The sequence below is a fragment of the Plecotus auritus genome (genome assembly GCF_963455305.1).
Source record: "Plecotus auritus genome assembly, chromosome: 6".
NCBI classification, from domain to species: domain Eukaryota; kingdom Metazoa; phylum Chordata; class Mammalia; order Chiroptera; family Vespertilionidae; genus Plecotus; species Plecotus auritus.
The window spans coordinates 24,801,268-24,821,931 of record NC_137773.1 but is presented as its reverse complement, the minus strand read 5'-3'; the positions used below and the strand labels follow the sequence as shown (position 1 = coordinate 24,821,931).

The 20,664-nt window shown below is 42.5% G+C and overlaps 1 protein-coding gene across 2 annotated transcripts in view; it reads left to right on the top strand.

Annotated features, from left to right (window-relative positions):
* The first annotated feature begins 2,354 nt into the window (after window positions 1-2,354).
* STK32A (serine/threonine kinase 32A) overlaps window positions 2,355-20,664 on the top strand; it is a 92,787-nt gene continuing 74,477 nt past the window's right edge. The window contains exons 1-2 of one of the 2 annotated variants that reach the window (XM_080673086.1): window positions 2,355-2,680; window positions 6,686-6,818. In XM_080673086.1, coding sequence (XP_080529212.1) covers window positions 6,767-6,818 — 52 coding nt within the window. In that variant the 5' untranslated portion in view covers window positions 2,355-2,680; window positions 6,686-6,766. The remainder of the gene's footprint in view (window positions 2,681-6,685; window positions 6,819-20,664) is intronic. The other variant, XM_080673087.1, reaches the window with a different exon arrangement.

Sequence of the window (20,664 nt, the reverse complement as noted above, 5' to 3'; positions counted from 1 at the left end):
TTCCCTCTCCTCTCCACTGGGGGGCTCCAGAGATTGTCACAAGTATCTAGCCTGGTTAGTCTCCAGAGCAATCTCTCTGTGATGGTCTCCTTCGAGTTCCTCCAAGAGCTGTGTTTAAGATAGGGAATACTGACAAGAGAGCATGAGCAACCGAATAGGTAAAAGGTTACAACACAATCAGCTCTTTGAAACAGGTCTGCCTTTGATAGAGTGCATAAGGTACAGTAATAAGAATCACTATTTCTCCATAAAATCTATGGGGTGTCAAGCCTTTACATGGCTAAATTCACTAGGACTGATGAATAGTTTTTATTTTAAGTGAAAGTGATTGTACAAGCAGCAGAAAGATTTACAGAACAAAGCTGAAAATTACTAGGGCAGACCCTGGAAACCTTAACCGTTGACAGTTTCTGAGTGTTTACCCTGTCAACATGCTACGTGCATTATTATTTACTTCATCTCATTCAATCCTCCATCAATCACAGCTGGTAGGAATGATCATGGTCCCCTCTACCGAAGCTGGAAAGCTGAGGCTGCTCAGGGCCTCAAAGTGACTTGGCCAGCATCTCAGAGGTATTCAGTGGGGGAGCTGGCATTTGCACAAGGCCCTTCCTGCTAACCAGGACACTGAAACAAAGAGAATTCCAGAGACTGCCATTCTGGTCTCAGCCCTCTTTCTTGCCATTTCAGTTTTCTCAGGGATAACATGGATATCATTGTTTCCTGAGGGGCGGTGGGAGGTAACACAGGTACAACAGATTTGTAGAGCATCCCCAGTGCCATAAAGGTAATCAAAACGTTTTGTCAGCTGCCAGATGTTACACAAAAACAAAGTATTTTCAGCTAAGTGGCTGATGCTTGCCTTAAAAGGAACACCCTGTCCCCAAAATGAATTCCTTAAAAATTATTTTTGTTTTCTGAACTTGGTTGCCCTCTCTTGCAACTTGACCCAAATTCCACATTAAATGTTCATTTCTATCCTCTGATCCTCCCTCAGACAAGTGTTGGCAACATAAGGTAAGTTTCTACCGAGCTCTGCCACTAACTCACTGTGTGGCTTTGGGCAAATGCCTCTCTCAGAACCCCAAATGCAAAATGAAAGCGTGGGTTCATTGAAGTTCACACTTACTCCTACTGTAAAGTACTGGGTAGAACGTTGTCCATGGCTGAGGAAAAGGGCCAGGTCATAACATAACAAGAGCGTTACCCTGCAATATTTAACGAGTACATTACAGGGCTCTTGGGCCTCAGGTGGTCACTGATATTTGGGTTGCCGCAGACACCACTCTGGGAGCCGGTCCTGAACATGTGAACAAAGCCCGCCTGGCTCCTGCCCTCTGTGGAACTTTCACATCAACAGATCAAAACGTTGGGGCCTGGAAAAGACTCCCAACCACAGACGCATCTTGTCCGACACACACGGTTTCCAACATTCGTTCCACTTGCCAATGTTTAAATATAATGGGAGACTTCGCACAGACCGTCCCGTTTCCAGCTACTCTTTTAAAATAGGAATATTTGGCAACGCTGAGCTGGCATTTCCACATGGCAGGGAAATGCTGGAACTGAATAGAAGCCGTCCCCACCCTACCCTCGCCACTGCCCACCCCACACTTCAGCCGTCTCAGTAAGCAGCCCGGGGCAGTTCTCCGGTGGCTAAGCTGTGTGACTCGGGATAGAGGGGAAACTGTAAGAAGTTCCTTCGATCGTGTTGGTTTGTGCAAAGGGGATGCACAGGGTGCTGCCATGGGACAGGACATACACACGTCCAGGGAGATTCCCTCACCTCTGAACCTCTGTCCCTGCCCTCTCCTCCACCCACCGCAGAGGATGTGCGTGACTCGGACGCACGGGAAAACGGGAGCCAGGAGACCTGGGTCCGCAAAAGATCCTCCCCATTAACTGTTACGCTGCACTGGGCAAGTAGTTTCCTTCTCTGTGCCTCAGTTTCCCCAGCAGTAAACTGAGGAAGTCTGCTAGATCATAACTGTTGATTGAGAGATCCTTCTTGCCGGACCTATACAATTCTCAGTCCCGTCTCGGACCACCCGCCCGCCCCCCCCCCCCACCCCCAGAATACCCCCAGGAAGTCTGAAAGGAAAGCTTGCCTTTCTTCATCTCGGATCTGCAGGCTCATACCTGCCACCCCCTGTATCCACCCAACCGCTGGGGCATCGCCCAGGTATCTTGGAGGGGAAGGGGGTCACTTCAGGGGAACTGGGCCTCGGTCCGGGAAGTTGGGGCGCGCTCTGCATCCCGACGGCGGGGGACGTCGCCAGAGCGCCCTGGGATCCCCGCCGCCAGCTCCCAGCCCCGCCCGCAGCAATTTTCCCGCACGGACCCCAGGCGACTGCTCTCCGTTTCTGGGAAGGGCTCTGATACGGGGCGTCCACAGGCTAGCTGCTCCCTGCTCCCTGCTCCCCTCCTCACCCCACTCTCCAACCCTCCCCCTGGGCCAGCCCGGAGCCGCCCCTCCCCGGGGAACTGCGCACTTGGCGGCACTCGGACCCCTCGGCAGCCAGCAGGTGCCGCGCTCCCGCCCAGCCCATCCCAGCCCTCGCGGCCGCCCCAGCGCCCTGCTCTCTCCACGTTTCTGGGAGTTCCCGTGTTACCCCTGCTCCCCGGGCGGAAGCACCAGTCCCAGCTTCTTGGGAGGCGAGAAGGGAGAAGCCAGATCTAGGTGAGTGGTGACCTCGATTTTCCTTTTCTTTTTACTGAACTTGCATACTAAGGGCACTGGTGGGAAGCTAGGAAGTTAAAAGGGAAGAGAAAGAAGACAAAGACAGGCGGTCCAGACAACCCACCACCACCGGATAGGGCTGGGACCAATCCTAGCTCCCTGGCTATTCTGTACCCCACCTGGCCCCCCAGCCTCCCACTGACTTGGGTCCAGACACACACAGACTTTAGCGAGTATTTGTTGGGTGGAGACAAGTGCTGGAAGTATTTCTGCTTGTTTCTCTCACTCAGCTTCTAATCAAGCAGAAACTGCCTTTGATGGTTGGCTTCATCTCCACAAGGATTCCTCCCTCCAGAGCGGAAGGATTTGAACACAGACAATTAAAAATGTGGTGTGTTCACACTATGGCCTGCTATGCAGCACTTAACAAGCAGAAGTCAGAGCTGTGGGGATCAGCATGCCTAGATGGCAGAGGTATAAAGGTTTATGAGCATCAGATGCAAAAATATACCTACTTTAGGATGTCATTTAGGTGACTTACTTTAAAACACATGTCACATTGTAAAATCGTAGAAAGTGGACTGTAAAATGTGTCCCAGATTCATGATTGTGGCTGTCTGGGCAGTATGAAAGGGGAGTGAATTTGGCATGAGGATGAAGGTGGAGATAATGTTTTACCTAGAATTCTGAATACATACAAATGACGAAGCAAAGATGATGAAATAGAAACAATATAACAGAGGGCAACGTTAACGTGAGTGTGTTTTTTTAAATGATATTTTCTTTCTTCCCTCTGGTTCTACATAATTCCCAGTTTAAGAAGTTCTGTTTTTCAAATGCAAACACCATCCGTTCTGCCTATGCGATCCCTTTGCAATGAGGCGCACAGTTTTGTCAGACGTTGCAACTTTCTTGCATCACAACTTCAGTTCCTCAATTCCTGAAGATGACACCTCTGCACCTAGGGAGCCCTTACAAAAGCTCACCTATGGACAGCCCCCCAATATAGGCCCTAGGTCAAATGTTGGCAGCAGAGAAGGAGTCTGCAGTTAATTGTCTGATGATAGGTCAAGGTCGAAGCTGCAAGTTTTCTGTGTTCTTATAAACCACATTGTTCTCTCTCGTATTTCCTATGTTGAGGAGGTTCATTTCCATGGGTGGTGACTGCCCTCTTGACATCGTGAAATGAAACTTACCTGACACTGCAGACTTAGTACCAGGAGGTGAGGAGGGTGTTAGGTTTGGTAGAAGGGAGTCCTGTAGCTCTTCTGGGCCCTACTTCAATAGAATGGGGGAGGGGGGGGGGCGCGGAAATGCGTCCCTATTTTCTTGGCAGAGAAAGGCTGATTTCTTTCTGGATGTGAGGGAAAGTTGCCTAAGTTGATTATCCACATGGGGAGAAGAAGAGAAAGACAATTTTAAATTGGATTGGGTATGTGAAGTGCAATGGAGAAGCCACCACCTAATCATTCCATCCGCCTTTCCCTTCCCTGTTTACATTGTTTCTTCCTGCTAAAAATCACTGCATCTTTGGTGAACAAAATTGTCTGCACATCAAAATGAACTTGTGAAATGTGGCAAGTAGCAGTAATATTCCTCTCTCCTTTGCTTCCTGATTGGACAACTTGCAAGGTCAATGCTTGGTTGCAGAAGATAGGCTACTTGAGAGAGGCCCGGGGTGTGAAGAAAGTATGTAAGAATGACAGGGTGGGGGTGTGGTGGGAAAACTTGAGGCTTCACATAAAAATATAAAAGAGAGTGTAGCCGCCCCCTACAACCCCCACTGTGTTAACAATCGCAATTCCTTAAAATCAATGTTCTCTTTAGGATTAATCTTCCCTGACACTAGTCCCCACTTATTCTGGACTCGAAATGCAGTAATAGAATGCACAGGGCACCCCCATCGATTCTTCCTAGCCCACAAGGAAACGCTAAGGCTTCTTCCTACTCCCTTTTCCAAGGGAATTAAAGGCCCTTTGTTTTTTCAGCCTGGAGAGACAGTTGAGTTCTTTCTATCTTCCTGAGCTCAATAAACCCCGGGCTTCTTCCAGCCACCTGTTACCACCTGCCCCTCCAGCCCCTCTCCCATGCCATTTAATGGGTTGCTTCCCAATTGCTGACTCTTTGCTCTTTGTTTAAAGATTCTTTTTAAAGTTCAGAAGGCACTTTGCCAGCAGTTGGCTTTTAGTATGAAAAGTAGAATTTCTTTACTGAGTCTGCCTTCCAAATGAGGGCTTCACTTACATTTTCCTAACAGGAAAACAAGCTTTTCGTCTAGGCTTGTTTAGGGGCTTCTCAAGTTCTTTTTCAATAACGTCCTTAGGGCAGGCAGGTTCCCTGGGGACACCTTCCTCAATGATGTCTCTGATTTGTATTTCCTTCATCTCAGAAAAAGTCCAAGAGGAAATCAGTCCGCAGGAGTCAAATTAAATGAATGCATAAATATGTGGAACAACACACCCATGTTTCTCTCTCTCTCTCTCTCTCTCTCTCTCCCTTTCCCTCTCTAAAAATCAATTAAAAAAATCATACATGGTAAGGAAATACTGCTACTATTAAAAATGTCTGTAGCTAACAATTGTTCTTTGCATGGGCCATTTGTGTCCCATGCTTGTGAGTAGCTCAGGCTGTATAGCCGAAAATGAATATTTAAATCATTTGTGTAAAATCACTAGCTTCACCCCTTTCTGGTGGATCTGAAGCGCTAGCTCCTGGACCCATGTTTCCACGTGGTAGCACTCTCTTAGATCGGAGGGCAGTAACCTCTTTTCGGTGGAGCCTGGATTTTCCAGGTTGCCAGTGTTCCCACCAGTCACTGCGTCCTCTGCCTGGTCTGGTTAGCCCCTTTGCATTTCTGCCTGGCTCCGGTAGGCATCTGAGCCTGTGATTCCTGAGGAAGGCACTGTGGTTTCCCCCATTTTACAGGTGAGGTGTGAAGTCACCGGCCCAGAGCCATTCTCAGTGTCAGTTTTAGAAACAGAACTCTGGAGGCTGCCTCTTTTTACCAATTTCAGGGAAAGTAAAATTCTTTTTTTTTCCTCACCTGAGGATATGTTTATTGATTTTAGAGAGAGAGGAAGACACCGAGAGAAACATCTATATGAGATAAAAACATCCATCGGTTGCCTCCTGTACACACCCTGACCGGGGATGGAACCCGAAACCTAGGTACATGCCCTAATCAGGAATCGAGCCCATAAACTTGGTGTATAGGACAACGCTGCAACCAACGGAGTCACCTGGTCAGGGCAGGAAAGTAAAATTCTTTACGATTGGGTTTAGGAATGAAACAAAAAAAGCCATAAGTGTATATGTTTTCCAGGGCTTTTTAGCTCTCACATACATTACTTAATTTGAGCTTTAGAGTAGCTAATAATTACTGAGCACTTATGCAGTGAAAATACTTTACATATTATCTCATTAAACGTTTAATCTCCCTTGGCAGTGAGGACCATGATCAAGTTCAGGGGAAGGGAAAACAGAAACATGTTTAGCAAAATTTAGCAACTTCCTGGGGTGGTAAAGTCCAAACTCAGCCCTTGTTCCTTTTATATTGTAGTACCTCCCAGGGTCAGAGAAAAGAGAGAGGGAATATGCTACTTACAATTAAAAAAGAAATTAAAGGTGTTGATGACACATCAAAAAAATGTTTAAATCAACATATTTTCTCAAACATGTGGAGAGTCACAATAAAATGCTATGTTTATTTTGTAGTTGTTAAAGTACTGCTGACCTCATTTTAAACTTGTCTTCAGACTTCACACGTATTTCGCTTTGCTCCTTCTTTGTGAAGTAGGTCCCCTACTAATGAGGCTGTGAAGTGGCTTCTCCCAGTTGCTTAATGTTCTCTGTTATTGCTGAAATTATTTTCAAGTACAAAAAATTTCACCAGAGTGGTACAAATGAACACTTTGGCCACCGTCTGCACTCAGGGTACTAGAATATGCCATTTGTACGGTGTTACAAGGCCATCATTTCTTGTTCTCTCCTTGATATCTCACTAAGGCATCCAGACCTCTTCTGAGCGAAGATGAATGTTTCTGCCGGGATTATGTAACTGGAGGGTCCAGGTCTGAGCAAACAACCATGGGAGCCAATACTTCAAGCAAACCCCCAGTTTTTGATGAAAATGAGGACGGTAAGCAACGTGTGGTAGGTAGTTGTGCATAACAGGTCGAATTTTGCACAATTCAGAATAAGCTTTTAGTTTCTTAAGTATATTTCAATGTACTGCAACGGTAAGCCCAAGAACCTTGTATGCTCACAGTTAGGTTTTACCGCCCACTTTCCATAGGACTTCAGGCCACTGTCTTAATCATGACTGTACCAATGCCCTATGTCCAAAGGGGGCTGTTGGGCACTTGCTCAGTAGAAGACCTTGAAGTGAAATGATTTGTTTGTTCTCTATGCTGTTCCTTTGACAGTTGAAGTTACTACTACCTACGGCTAGTTATTATAGAACATTTCTTATATTATCAAATTACATGTGAACGATAACGTATACTCATAGTATAGAATGAAGTCATTAAGGAGGTGTTCTCTGAGCCTCTAACAGCCAAAATCCAGGGTCCTAGACAAATTCCACAATGCTAGGTCACAGGAAAAAGAATCGGTGGAAAACTTTCAAGGCCAGACTCAGCAGGAAAAGAAGTAAAAGCATGGAACCTGATTCTCCCGTCATCCCTCCATGAGGCGTGCCGAAACCAGACATGGGCCTGGTAATTCTTCCTTCCCGTAGTGGGAGTCAGGGCAGCCTGGTCAGTGCATGCAGGGTAGCGCTGTTTATGAGTTGTCTGGGAAAAAGAAGTCCCCAGCTAGTAAGTTGTCCAGGCTTCCCAGAGGGAGCCCCCAGGTCATTTCCAGGGAGTTCTGCTAATGGACCTTAAAGGAAAAGAACAATGAACTGAAATTCAGGAGATCTGAGCACCAGGCCTATTACAAGCTACCTGTGAGGCTCGAGAATTATTCCCTTTTCAATTTCCTCATCAATTAAGTGAAAGATAGGCTGATCTTGAAGGTATTTTTTAAGGTCTTTTTTTTAACTCAAAAAGTTTACCATTTTGAGATCCTCAAACCAATTTGCAAACATGATGATGCAGTATCAAAATCATCAAGGAAAGTTGTGCTAAAATGGACTTTTGATTGCTGTAGCGGAAACTGAATACTAGTGGCTTAGACAAGACAGACATGTTTTCTTTATTATGTAACCATCTAGGCATAATAGGTGATATGCGGCTCTAGAGGGTTAGGAATGGTGACTCTGAAAAGCTGATTTCTCTCCTCTTTCCACCCCTAGAGTCTTACTCCCCCCCTGGTGCCTCTGGATGGCTCACCACCACCTCCAAATGCAGCAATGGAAGGGGGAGAGGGGGTGTGCCCACTGTTTTGAAGCACATGATCTGGCTGTAGCTGGTCACTTTCATTCACATGCACATACCTAGCTACAAGGGACATGGAAATTTATTTATCTTGTATGGCCATGAACCTTCTCAAAATAAGGTGTTCTGTTTAGTTCCCCAAGAAGAATTAGCAGTTTGCCATGGTTGTAGGGCATACCAGAAGCCTGCTACAATCTTAGTTTTTGAGACTTTGGATTGACCCTTTTAAAAACAAAATATCTTACTGATCAGTTTTCTTTGATCCAGCTATTCACTATTAATTTAGAGGCACAAAATATTGTACAGGAACCCTGAAATTATAGTTAGAAATGGTCTTAAGAAATGTTTTTCCACTCTTAATTTCTATTGCCTTGCTTTGCTTTATCAAGTGGTAAAGGCAAAGCTCTAGAGACCAGTGACGGTACTTGATTTTTCCATCTCTAACATGGGAAGACAAGTTGGCTTGGATTTTGTTCATTTGGTTCACTATCCTCCCTATGGATTCAGAGCTAATGATGTTCATGGGGCTGGTCCTCAGAGAACAAAGTAGGGAAGAGAGGCCAGCTTCATACTTGTAAGTTGCTAAGGATATGTGTCATATCAAGGTATTAGAATAGCCTTAGAAAGAGCAAACATAGAAATGACTAAATACTCTTTAATTCAGCTAGCCCTGTGGTCGGCAAACTGCGGCTCGCAAGCCACATGCAGCTCTTTGGCCCCTTGAGTGTGGCTCTTCCACAAAAATACCACGGCCTGGGCGAGTCTATTTTGAAGAAGTGGCATTAAAAGAAGTTTAAGTTTAAAATATTTGGCTCTCAAAAGAAATTTCAGTCATTGTACTCTTGATATTTGGCTCTGTTGACTAATGAGTTTGCTGACCACTGAGCTAGTCCTTCTTCTCATGGGGTGCCCAAGAAAGTTACAGAGCCAAGGAAGTGTGGCCAATGGGAAATGAGGCACCACTTCATAAATACCCGCAAAAAACTGTGGGAGAGTTAGGGTTAGGGTAGAGTCAGGTTTAAGGAGCAAGCAGTTCTTTCTCAAAACCCTCTAGGGTGCCACTTTTTTGCTGTCCAACCTCCCAAGCCAATGAGATGATCCCACTGTAGCACCCATAAAGAGAAGAGCTGAGCAGAGCAGTCTGTCTGTGCTTCCCAGGGGACAAGGTTCTGAGCCCACGTATATACAGGGCTGCAAGGCAGAAATGGAAGGGCAACTCCACCTACTATGAGCCTGTCACTCTGTTAGGATGAGGAATAGAATAGAAAACAAGATGGCCATGCCCTGCCCTTGTGGCACTCATGTTCTACTGGTGGAAGGCAAACAATAGAGAGGTAAAAAATCCAGATAACTTCAGAGAATGGTAAAGTGACTCCAAGGAAATAAGTCAGAGTGATCTTATGAAGAGTGACAGGGTGATGGTGGAGACCATGATAGATAGGGTGTGGTCGGGTGTGGCCTCTCTGAGAAGGTGACATTTGAGTTGGAAAAGGTGAAAAGGAACCACTCATGCAGTGGCACGAGAATAGTTCAAGCACAGGAAAAAAGCAAATCCAAAGTCCAATCAATGAAAAAGTTGGGATTGAATAGTTGGCTATCTGATGACCATGAGTTTGCATATATAAAACTAATTTTTAAATCAATACATCTTATAGAGTTGATTTGGCTCCTTTTATAGCTCTGTATTGAGCACAAGGTAAATTTTATTTGATTGCTTTGAAGCTTCTGACCAAGAAACAAAAACAATAACAAAAAAAGTACTAATCAATTAACATTAATGCTTATATTATGTTGATGTCCATTTTTTTAATGTAAATAATCAAATCGGGCCAGAATCTAGAGCACCAAATGAGCCAATTTAATTATTTTAAAAATATTGCTGAAGAGAATACCAATATGTGATTATGAAAAATTATGTAACATTTCCTTCAAAGTGTTTACTATTCCCAACATTGGTTTGAAGATAATTCAAACCCATTTTCCCCGGTAATATTTCAAGATTTCTTTCTCATGGAAAATGTTTTGGTTCACATGGAAGGTAATTAAGGAATAAGATAAGATGTTATTGGATGTCCCTTGAGATAAGCTGTTCTCGCTAGAATTCATCTAGACACTTTGTATTACGTGTTGTTCCATCTGACAGTGATACTGAAAGAATTTTTCTCTTTGCTACTTAGGCTCTACAGCAGTGGTTCTCAACCTGTGGGTCGCACAGGTTGAGAACCTCTAGCAGGGTTGCCTAAGACCATCGGAAAACACAGATATTTACATTACGATTCATAACAGTAGCAAAATTACAGTTATGAAGTAGCAAAGAAAATAATTTTATGGTTGGGGGTCACCACAACATGAGGAACTGTATTAAAGGGTCGCGGCATTAGGAAGGTTGAGAACCACTGTTTTAGAGGGACTTGCAATATCATGAAAAAGTCCCCAGCCTAAACAATTACTAGTGAATTCATTTGGAAAAAACAAACAACAACTTCTATACGTAAGCAATGGGTGTACTTCATTGGGTCATTGTGAGGATTAAATAAAATAATGCAAATACAACACTTAGCAAGCTGTCTTACATAAAGTGATCATCCATTTATGCCAATGATAGTATTATTTATTAGCATCAGAATCTCTTAGCATGAACTCTTTAAACTACTCCAACTTTGGAAAGAAACAAAATTGATTCAATGCAACTCTGTTGATGCCATAGTCAATATGACCTATTCACAGTTCTATCAATAGAATCGGATCAATGGAAGGGCAGAAAACCTATATAAAAGCCCTCTAAATAGAGGCCAAGTTATTGACTGTGCAAAACAGTCTCATCTGGTTTCCCTTTATACCCCCGAGTTGATTGTGATTTTATTTAAGGCAAAATTGAGAACTCATTGAGTTGCAAATCAATAAACGTTTTCTTTTTTTTTTTTTTCCTTTTTTAATATATATGTGTGTGTGTGTGTGTGTGTGTGTGTGTGTGTGTGTGTGTGTGTGTGTGTATTATTTCAGAAAGGAAGGAAGAGGGAGAGAGAGACAGAAACATCAATGATGAGAGAGAACCTTAGATCTGCTGCCTCCTTTATGCCCCTCACTGGAGATTGGGCCGCAACCCAGGCATGTGCCCTTGATCAGAATCGAACTCAGGACCCTTCAGTCCTCAGGCCGATGCTCTATCCACTGAGCCAAACTGGCTAGGGCTCAATAAACTTCTGACTTCAACCTAAAGCTGCCTATTTAAGTAATCCATTGGATCAACAGACACAGTGACAATTGCATTCCCGCCCCCTCCCCCATACCCAACTACCATCTGGATACTCTGAGAAATGAATGAATGAATGATACAGAGAGACATTTTAAGTTTTCTGAAAGGAGTGCAAGTGATACTTGTTATTAATGTTTATAATTCTTTTCCTTTAATCTGTTTTATTTCCTCTTTCTGAATGCAGTGGTTTGGTTTATTCTGTATAGTTTGGGCTTCTTCTTCTTCATCATCACCATCATCTTCTTCTTCTTATGGCTTGTTTTATTTTTTTTAAATCAACATTTAACAAGTCCAATAATTGAAGTCTTTTTGCTAATTTAGAAAAAGTTATTTAATAACAGGAGAAAGTAGACCTGTTGATAATTCAGGGTCTATGTAACAGAAGAGGGTCTTGCAATCATTATAAGCTGCATGTGTTTCCAAGTATATACAAAAAATATAGAGGTGAGTGGGTTTGGTTCAACCAAGAGACAACTTTCTTCTGGAGCGCTGGAGCTAAGAAAAGTTGGCCTTAGGTTAAAAAGCTGCTACAAAGAGTTCATCCATGTCCTGAGTTTGCAGAGAGAACTCAATTACTGCATTATTCTTTGGACTTGCTGAAAACTCAATGTTCTTCTTTCATTTGGCAACACTGGTCTCCTAGGATATGTGACTGTTTCCAGTTTTCCTCCATCTTCAGTGACAGAGGCAATGGGACCTTCAAAATGTTGGGCCAATAAAATTGGTCACAGATTTGCAATCCAAAAGAAACAGGAGGTTACTGAATTGATTCCACCAAGGAAGGACGTTGAGAACCTCCTTTGTTAGTTTAATGTCTATGCATTGCATATTTGTACCCACTTTCCCCTCTCAAACTTGAGCAATGTTGTCTTATGTTATTCACTATCTTGCATTAAAATGGTTAAGAAAGTAAAAGCAAAACGTGTCTAGCAAAAATTAGCTTCGAAAGAAATTAAGTCATCTTGAAATGTCTAACCTTTAGGTATGACATCTGTCATAAATAACTTCAGATCCAACAATTTATTACAATACTTTGTGAGGGCTTTATTTGCCCCAGCCCAAGGGATTGCAAGATTCAGAAAGAGACAAAGTAGGCAGCTGAGAAACAACCTGGGAGACTGAGCTAGTGCTTCTGACCTGCACGTTCCCTGAGCAGTGAGTGATGAGCACATGCGTAGGAGAATCTACTCAAGTATATTAAGAATTTACATCCTGCCTTTGGAGATTCACAGTGCTCCTGAGCATATTAAAGGCTCTGAAATGTCCTACAGTATTAAAATATCAGTATTCTGATGTTTTCCAAACTTATTTCAAAATGAAACCATTTTTTATGGAAAACATTTTAATACCTGGTGACACATAATATTCTGTGGATCTCCATTTGGGAAAATACTCTAGGTTAAGAAACTAAATCTGTAAGCCAGTTTCAACTTCAGACAATGTGGTTGGTACTGCAAGCCTACTGTCTTTTATTGTTTTTGTTTTTTTTAATCCTTACCTGAGGATATATTTTCCATTGATTTTTAGAGAGAGTGAAAGGGAGTGACATGTGACCTGTCCAGGGCGGGGATCGAACCTGCAACTGAGGTACATGCCCTTGACAGGTACATGCCCATGCCCCAAACCCTTAGATCTGCTCTAACCACTGAGTGAAACTGGCCAGGGCTGCCTTTTTTGTTTTTAATCCTCATCTGAGAATATGTTTGTTTTGTCTGTTTATTGTTTGAGAGAGAGAGAGAGAAAGAGGGAGGAAGAAAAAGAGAAACATAGATGTGAGAGAGAAACATCCATTGGTTGCCTCCTGTACAGCCCCAACTGAGGATCAATCCCACAACCTAGATATGTGCCCTGATCTGGAATTGAACCTGCCACCTGTTAGTGTACAGGACATGCTCCAACTATCTGAGTCACTGACCAGGGCCAAGCCTACTGATTTAAATGAGAATGGGGCCCCTAACCGGTTTGGCTCAGTGGATAGAGGGTTGGCCTGTGGACTCAAGGGTCCCAGGTTTGATTCTATCAAGGGCATGTACCTTGGTTTCGGTCACATACCCAGTAGGGAGTGTACAGGAGGCAGCTGATTGATGTTTCTAACTCTCTATCCCTCCCCCTTCCCCTCTGTAAAAAATCAATAAAATATATTTTAAAAAATAAAATAAATGAGAATGGGGGTGAAGGCCTTCAGGGGATCCAACTTCTCTTGTATGGCCTTTCCCTGGCAAACTTAATTACAGTAACTCCTGTTTACCATCATTTCTGCAATTCAAGTCTTATGAAACATAAATACACAGTGATTTCAACTATGCCTTGCTATATGACAACCAATGGCAATTTCACTTGGAAACACACACAGAAAGCCAGTCATGCAATAATATTCTTGTCAAACTAGGACACTGAGCCAGTTTATATGGTAAAAAAAAAATGCACAACTGATGGTTATAGATTTTTGAAAATTAAATAGTGTCACAGGCTATATTTTTTCCTCCTGAATGATTTCTTCTTTCATTTCTGGAGGCGTTTTTATAGTAAAATAAGTAATATTAACCTTGTTTTATACTTGAGTAGCCTATATTTTTTGTTGTTTCTGAGAATGATTTAAAGTGGGGTTGGAACACTTTTTCTGTACTGGCCCAAGTAGTAAATATTTTATGCTTAGCAGTTCATACAGTTTCTGTCACAACTAGTCAACTCTGCCATTGTAACCTGAAAGCAGTCAGATAATGAAGAAACAGAGAGATGAATGTGGCTATGTGCCAATATCATTTTATTTGTAGACACTGAAATTGGAATTTCACATCATTTTCACTTGTCACAAAATATTCTTTTCATTTCTTTCCAAGCATTTAAAATATATAAGAGCCATTCTTCGCTTATGAGCCATGTAAAAATAGATGGAGGTTGGGCTTGGCCTATGGGCTGTATTGTGCTGACTCCTGCTGTAAAGCATCCTGCTGACATTTATATCCATGGGCTGGGGCTGTCTCGTACCCATCCCATTCATAACCCTCTAGACTTAACTCAGAGACCAGGCAAGGAGACTGACTCTGCTGTAGATTCTTAACAAATTCACTCTTTTTTTCTTTTTTTGTATTCAAATCTTTTTCTAATCTGATCTTCTTTAAAAATTTTCAAGCGACATTCAACACCATTCTACATCAGTTTCAGGTGTGCAGCATAGTGGCCAGACAGCTATACAATCTAGGAAGTGATTCCCCAACCCCACCCCGAGCATTCCAGCACCCACCCGCACCATACACAGCTATGACAATACTACAAATTCACTCCTCACTGACCATCATGTGGTTGATCATTGTGAGCCAGTGGAAATACTTGGACCAATAAATCTAATGTATTAGAGGACAAAATATATTATTTGATAGCCCTACAGACTGGGTTTCATTAAGCAGGTACAACCTGTAATTCATTTGAAATATTACTAGGTAGAATTCATTTCTTACTAGGAGCATTTATTCAACTGAGGGGCATCACCATTTGGGGTGTTGATCCCCCCATCCTGCCCTACTGTCCTACTTTGCAACTTGTTCTAAAGAAATAGCCAGTGTATTTCTGACTTCTGGGCAAATTCACGAATTGGGGTCCAGGCAGCAGGAAGAGAAGCTGTTGGTGCCCATTGCTTGGTCTTGGCACCGGTAATGGGTGTCAATAAATCCCAGACTCCCTGGGGCACCGTGTTTCATAAAAGGGAAGCGCTGGCTATGCAAACTGATGCCACCAACTGGCTCTGGAAGCTGCTTTTCTGGAGAAATTCCAAATATATTCTTAAAAGACCTGCCAAGCCCACATGCATTACGGGCAACCATTTGCTGCCAACCACTGGGATAATAAAGGGCTTGTGAGCCAGCTAAATAATTTTTCACCAGTAGATCATAAGTGATATAGCTGACCTCCAACCTTAACTAGTACCACAGTATCACAGAGGTTCAATCAATGGTACCCTCAGTAGACAAACACCAAACAATGGCTATTTCACTTAGTCTGTGGTGAAAAGAGAAAAAGGCAGACAATGTACCAGGTAATAAGCTTCTCATAAAGCTAAAGATTACGTCCTTTCTTGGTATGAGTGTTTCATATTTAAGGATTATGGAAATCAAATTTTTTTTTCATAGTGAGAACTTAGACATGTGATTTGCCTCTCTGATTCCAAGTTTTCTCTTCTGTAACAAGGGGGCTCATAATAGTATCTGTCTCAAATACTTTTTTGTGGGAATAAAAAGAGATTATCCATGAAAAAAAGTTTGGCATACACTTGGCACATAGGAATTGCTCAATCAATGTTAGCTGTTATTACTACCATTATCATAATCATAGATTTTAATGTCCTTACATGGCAAATAAACAAATAAAAGCTACCCAATGTTGGTTTTCCTTTTCTCTCCCTGTTTTATTTTTTGGGGGGTGGGATTTTCTGAATGGTAAAATTTAGGTCTATAATTATAATTTTCAATAAGTGCTATGTAGATAACTTAAGTAGCTGAAATTGGAGAGGACGGGATGCAAAGGTGACCTGTTTTAACGAGGACAGTCATTCATTTATGTGAATGATGCTTGGGCCAATAGAATAGCAATGTGGATGAAGAGTTTATTCAACATTTATTTTTAATATACAATAATTGGAAGTTACTAATGGTTTGATTATGGGGTAAAAGGAAAAAAACAAAATCAAGAATGAATCAGATTTTTGTTCGAGTAGTCAGGTAGATGGATGGCTGTGATATTTTCTGAGATGGAGAAAAGGGGGTGCTGAAGGGCTGGGACATGTTTGGGTTTAGTCAAGAGTCCTAGTTTGGATGCATAAAATGATTGTGCAGCATCTAAATGGTGATGTCAAGTCGGGATCTGGGGTTGAATGGCCAGAGATGACTGGAAGAGTCTGATATAAAGGCATGGGGATTGGTGAGTCTTCCTTGGGAGAGAATGTGGAAACAAAAGAGGAGAAGAACCCTAGTATTTAGAAGTCAAGCAGAGGAGAGCAATTAATCTAAGGAAACTGATAAGGAACAGCCAGTGAGGAAGGAAAAACATCTGTCCTGAAATTTAAGAGTGAAGGGTGTTTTAAGAATGAGGGGGCAGTCCCTTACATTGAATGCTCCTGTGTGGTTGCATAAGGTGAGTCCTATCTATGGGTTTAGGCAACCTACAGGATGTTGGTAATATTGACAAAAGCAGCTCAGGGAGGTTGTGAAAGCATTAGCCAGATTTTGGGGAGTTAGGACTGTTTGGGAGCTGAGGACATAGACACAGCAGGTGTAGTCAACTCTTTCAAAACATTTAATCTAAAGAGAAGCAGAGAAATGAGCCAATACCTAAAGCTGAATATGATGTTAAGGGAGGAATTTTTCTATTAAAGAGCAGATACTAGACAAAGTGGAATTAATCAATATAAAGGAAAGAAACTAATAATTCATGTAGCCAGGAACCAGGACTGGCTTCCTCCCTGTGGGGCCAATGTAGTCAGGCAGGACAGTGCATTCAGAAGGGCCTTACATTTTGCTTTATGACCTGCAGGTACTGTCTCTAAATTCTGACTAATTTTATCTTTGAATTTGTTTGTGAGGTCTGATGGGACAATGGCTCATGCCCCAGAGGCTGGAGCTGGACTCATACACCACTGCCTCTCCAGGAAAGGGTCTAAGCTGGCTGTTCCTGGTGCCACCCTGGCCCATCCCACCCTCTGTCTATGGCATGAGCCTGGGTGCCAGTGCAGGGATGGTTGGGGATGAGCACCCCCATGACGTCCTCAGATGGCCACCCACCAGGCTGGAGTTTGTCTGTTGGGTGGCCAGACAGAGACTATCTTTTGAATTAGGAAAAAAGATATAGAAAAATAAGCTTATGTATAAACAAGACAATTATTGACTCCAGGGAAACTAAAACATTGTGCAAGAAGAGGAATCTAATCATGCTGAACGACTTAGCTGCACATACCATTTCCATACTCATAATAATTAGAATATTGGTCTAATTGAAACTATTATATCAGATACCTATAGTTTGGAAAGATAGGAGCATGTTGGGAAAGGTCCAAATGACCAGGAAAGTGAGCTAAATCCTTGCCTGCTATCAAGGTAATTCAATAAGTAATAACTAAAGCTGAAAAGAAACAACAGTAAAATTATATTATTTAGAAGATATGGTGCAAACTACCAAAAGAAGTAAAAGTGTTCATTTCTTGGCTTGGAGAGATTGGAAAGTGAGACAAATGAGTCATAGAACTAATATCAGTGTTTTATAATAGACTTTTAAAAACTGTTTGATTCTAAGCTGTATATAAATATTGATAGATATATAGAACTTTGGTAAAAATAAGAACATTAAAAAGACAGGAAATTTTATAAAAATATTAACTATTATCTTCCAATGATTTTGTTTTTCTTTTTACTTTTCTTTATTTTTTTGTCTACCAAAAGTATATTAGTTTTATATAAAAATAATCTTCATTGAGAACAAGAAATTGAAGCTCAGAAAGGTCAGGTAAAGTTCTAATTTTATTTATCTTGTAAACAGCAGAGCTAGGATTCTAATGCAATTCTGTCTGACCCAAATAATATTTCTCTTTCATCAAAGCTTTCAATCTCCATCAAAAACCAAGAAGCAAAATTTTCATGGCGCAATATTCTTTCCCATCTCTGAAGTAAATTACAGTTACTTCATAACTGTAATTTTGCTACTGTTAATGAATCGTAATGTAAATATCTGTGTTTTCCGATGGTCTTAGGTGACCCTGATAGTGGTCACGACCCACAGGTTGAGAACCGCTGCTGTAGAGCCTAAGACCATCGGAAAACACAGATTTTTACATTATGATTCATTAACAGTATCAAAACTACAGTTATGAAGTAGCAACAAAAATAATTTTATGGTTGGGGGTCACCACAACATGAGGAACTGTGTTAAAGGGTCGCGGCATTAGAACGGTTGAGAACCACTGAATGGAAAACTGTAAAATCCACCAGAAGAATTATATTTGTAAGGAAAGCCTTAATTTATTTCTGTCCTTTGTCTTAAAAATGGGCAAAGTGACAAGACGTAGAAGAGGCATTGATTCCCTCTTCATTTGGACAAGGTGTATGGAAGACTGTCATTTAATGTTGGTTCCTTTGTGGTGCATAGGATGATACAGGGATTTTTGTTCAAAGACGATGCAGTGCTGACAAAGCAAAAGCCCTCTGACTCCTGCTGTTAATTACCTGCAGTTCCTGGGGTTTGCATCCATCTCTTCACTTAGGATAGTTGGTCACTGTGAAGTTGGTGGGGTGGAGAATGGCAGCTCTACATGCTTCTGAGCTCAGAAAGTAAGTCAGTCCTTGAGGTTTTTAAGGTATAAATTCATTTTCTCCAGATGAATCTGAAGTTGTAATCCTATCTAATAAAAGAGTAATATGCAAATTGACCATCACTCCAACACACAAGATGGCTGCCCCCATGAGGACACAAGATGGCTGCCACAAGATGGCCAGCAGGGGAAGGCAGTTGGGAGGGACCAGGCCTGCAAGGGAGGGCAGTTGGGGGTGAACAAGCCTGCAGGGGAGGGCAGTTAGGGGTGACCAGGCCTGCAGAGGAGGGAAGTTGGGGGTGACCAGGCCTGCAGGGGAGGGCAGTTAGGGGTGACCAGGCCTTCAGGGGAGGGCAGTTAGGGGTGACCAGGACTGCAGGGAAGGGCAATTGGGGGGGACCCAGGCCTGCAGGGGAGAGCAGTTGGGGGGGGACCAGGCCTGCAGGGGAGGGCAGTTAGGGGTGACCAGGCCTGCAGGGGAGGGCAGTTAGGGGTAATCAGGCTGGCAGGGGAGCAGTTAGGCATCAATCAGGCTGGCAGGGGAGTGGTTAGGGCGTGATCAGGCTGGCAGGCAGAAGCGGTTAGGGGCAATCAGGAAGGCAGGCAGGCAAGCAGTTGGGAGCCAGCAGTCCTGGATTGTGAGAGGGATCAGGCCTAAACGGGCAGTTGGACATCCCTTGAGGGGTCCCAGATTGGAGAGAGTGCAGGCTGGGCTGAGGGACACCCCACTCCATGCATGAATTTTGTGTACCAGGCCTCCAGTATTATAATAACATTCCAATGGAAAACCACTTTATTGCATAGCACATTAAGAAGCCCTTTGATAGTAAGTTGTTGGTATGACCTTTCTTAGGAAGTACCTGTTATAAATGATGATATGCTAGGAAGTCAAAGTGGAAAAAACTATCTTTAAATTTTTTCTCCAAAGCTTTATATTCTGTGAAACTTTGCTGATGGTACTTTATTGCCTCCTTCTTCCACGTAACAAGAGTTTACTACCTGCTACTTGCCCAAGGGGTTCCAGGCAATGTAGATATAGAGATAAACAGGGCTGGCCAGTGTCTGTCTTCAGGGAAGTGACATTCTTGGCAATTTGTCCTGTGTGAAGTCCCAGCATCATTTAGCCTAATGTTTTGGCAAATGATATTCTGGGCTGATATTAAGATGACTCACATAGTAACGATTACAAAAAATTCCAGCAATAATAGTGGTACATTTATTGAGTTCTTATCCTCTCCCCAAAATACCTAAATAAGAACCTTTAGCCCTGACCGGTTTGGCTCAGTGGATAGAGTGTAGGCCTGTGGACTAAAGGGTCCCAGGTTCGATTCTGGTCAAGGGCATGTACCTTGGTTGTGGGCACATCCCCGGTAGGAGGTGTGCAGGAAGCAGCTGATCAATGTTTCTCTCTCATCGATGTTTCTAGCTCTCTTTCCCTCTCCCTTCCTCTCTGTAAAAAAAAAATATATATATATATCAATAAAATATATTTTTAAAAAAAGAACCTTTGATATGTCTTATTTCACCTAGCCCTCATAATAACCTTAGAAGGGATACTATATATGACCAAAATTTTTCATAGGAAGAAAGTGAAACTCAGAAAGCTTAAATAATTTACTTCAAGTTCATAGCTAGTAAGTAGTCTGGCCAGAACCCAAACTCAGAGTTTCATGCTCTTAACCACCATATTGTATCTGCTTTATCTTCTAGAATGCTCTTCTTCCAAATTTCAAGTGTCTGAGTGTTACAGTAAACTGTAAGGAGGGTTTCCCCTTTTCTTTCCTTCAACACTGTTTATTGTGCAGAATGTTGAGACTGGGGGGATGGTATGAGAAGGAAAGCAAAGGAAATCAAAACATCAGCCCTGGATTCCACAATCAGCATGTTTGTGTTAGAGAAAGACTCAGAAAAACCTGACCTGGCTCATCTGATTCTAAAAGGAGAGATGACGAAATTCCACCTTGTTCCCCCTGATTCTGTCTCTGGGATAGGTAGATGTGCGATGATGATAACATTAAAACAACTATAAAAATAGTGGTTAAGAGCCTGGGTCCCG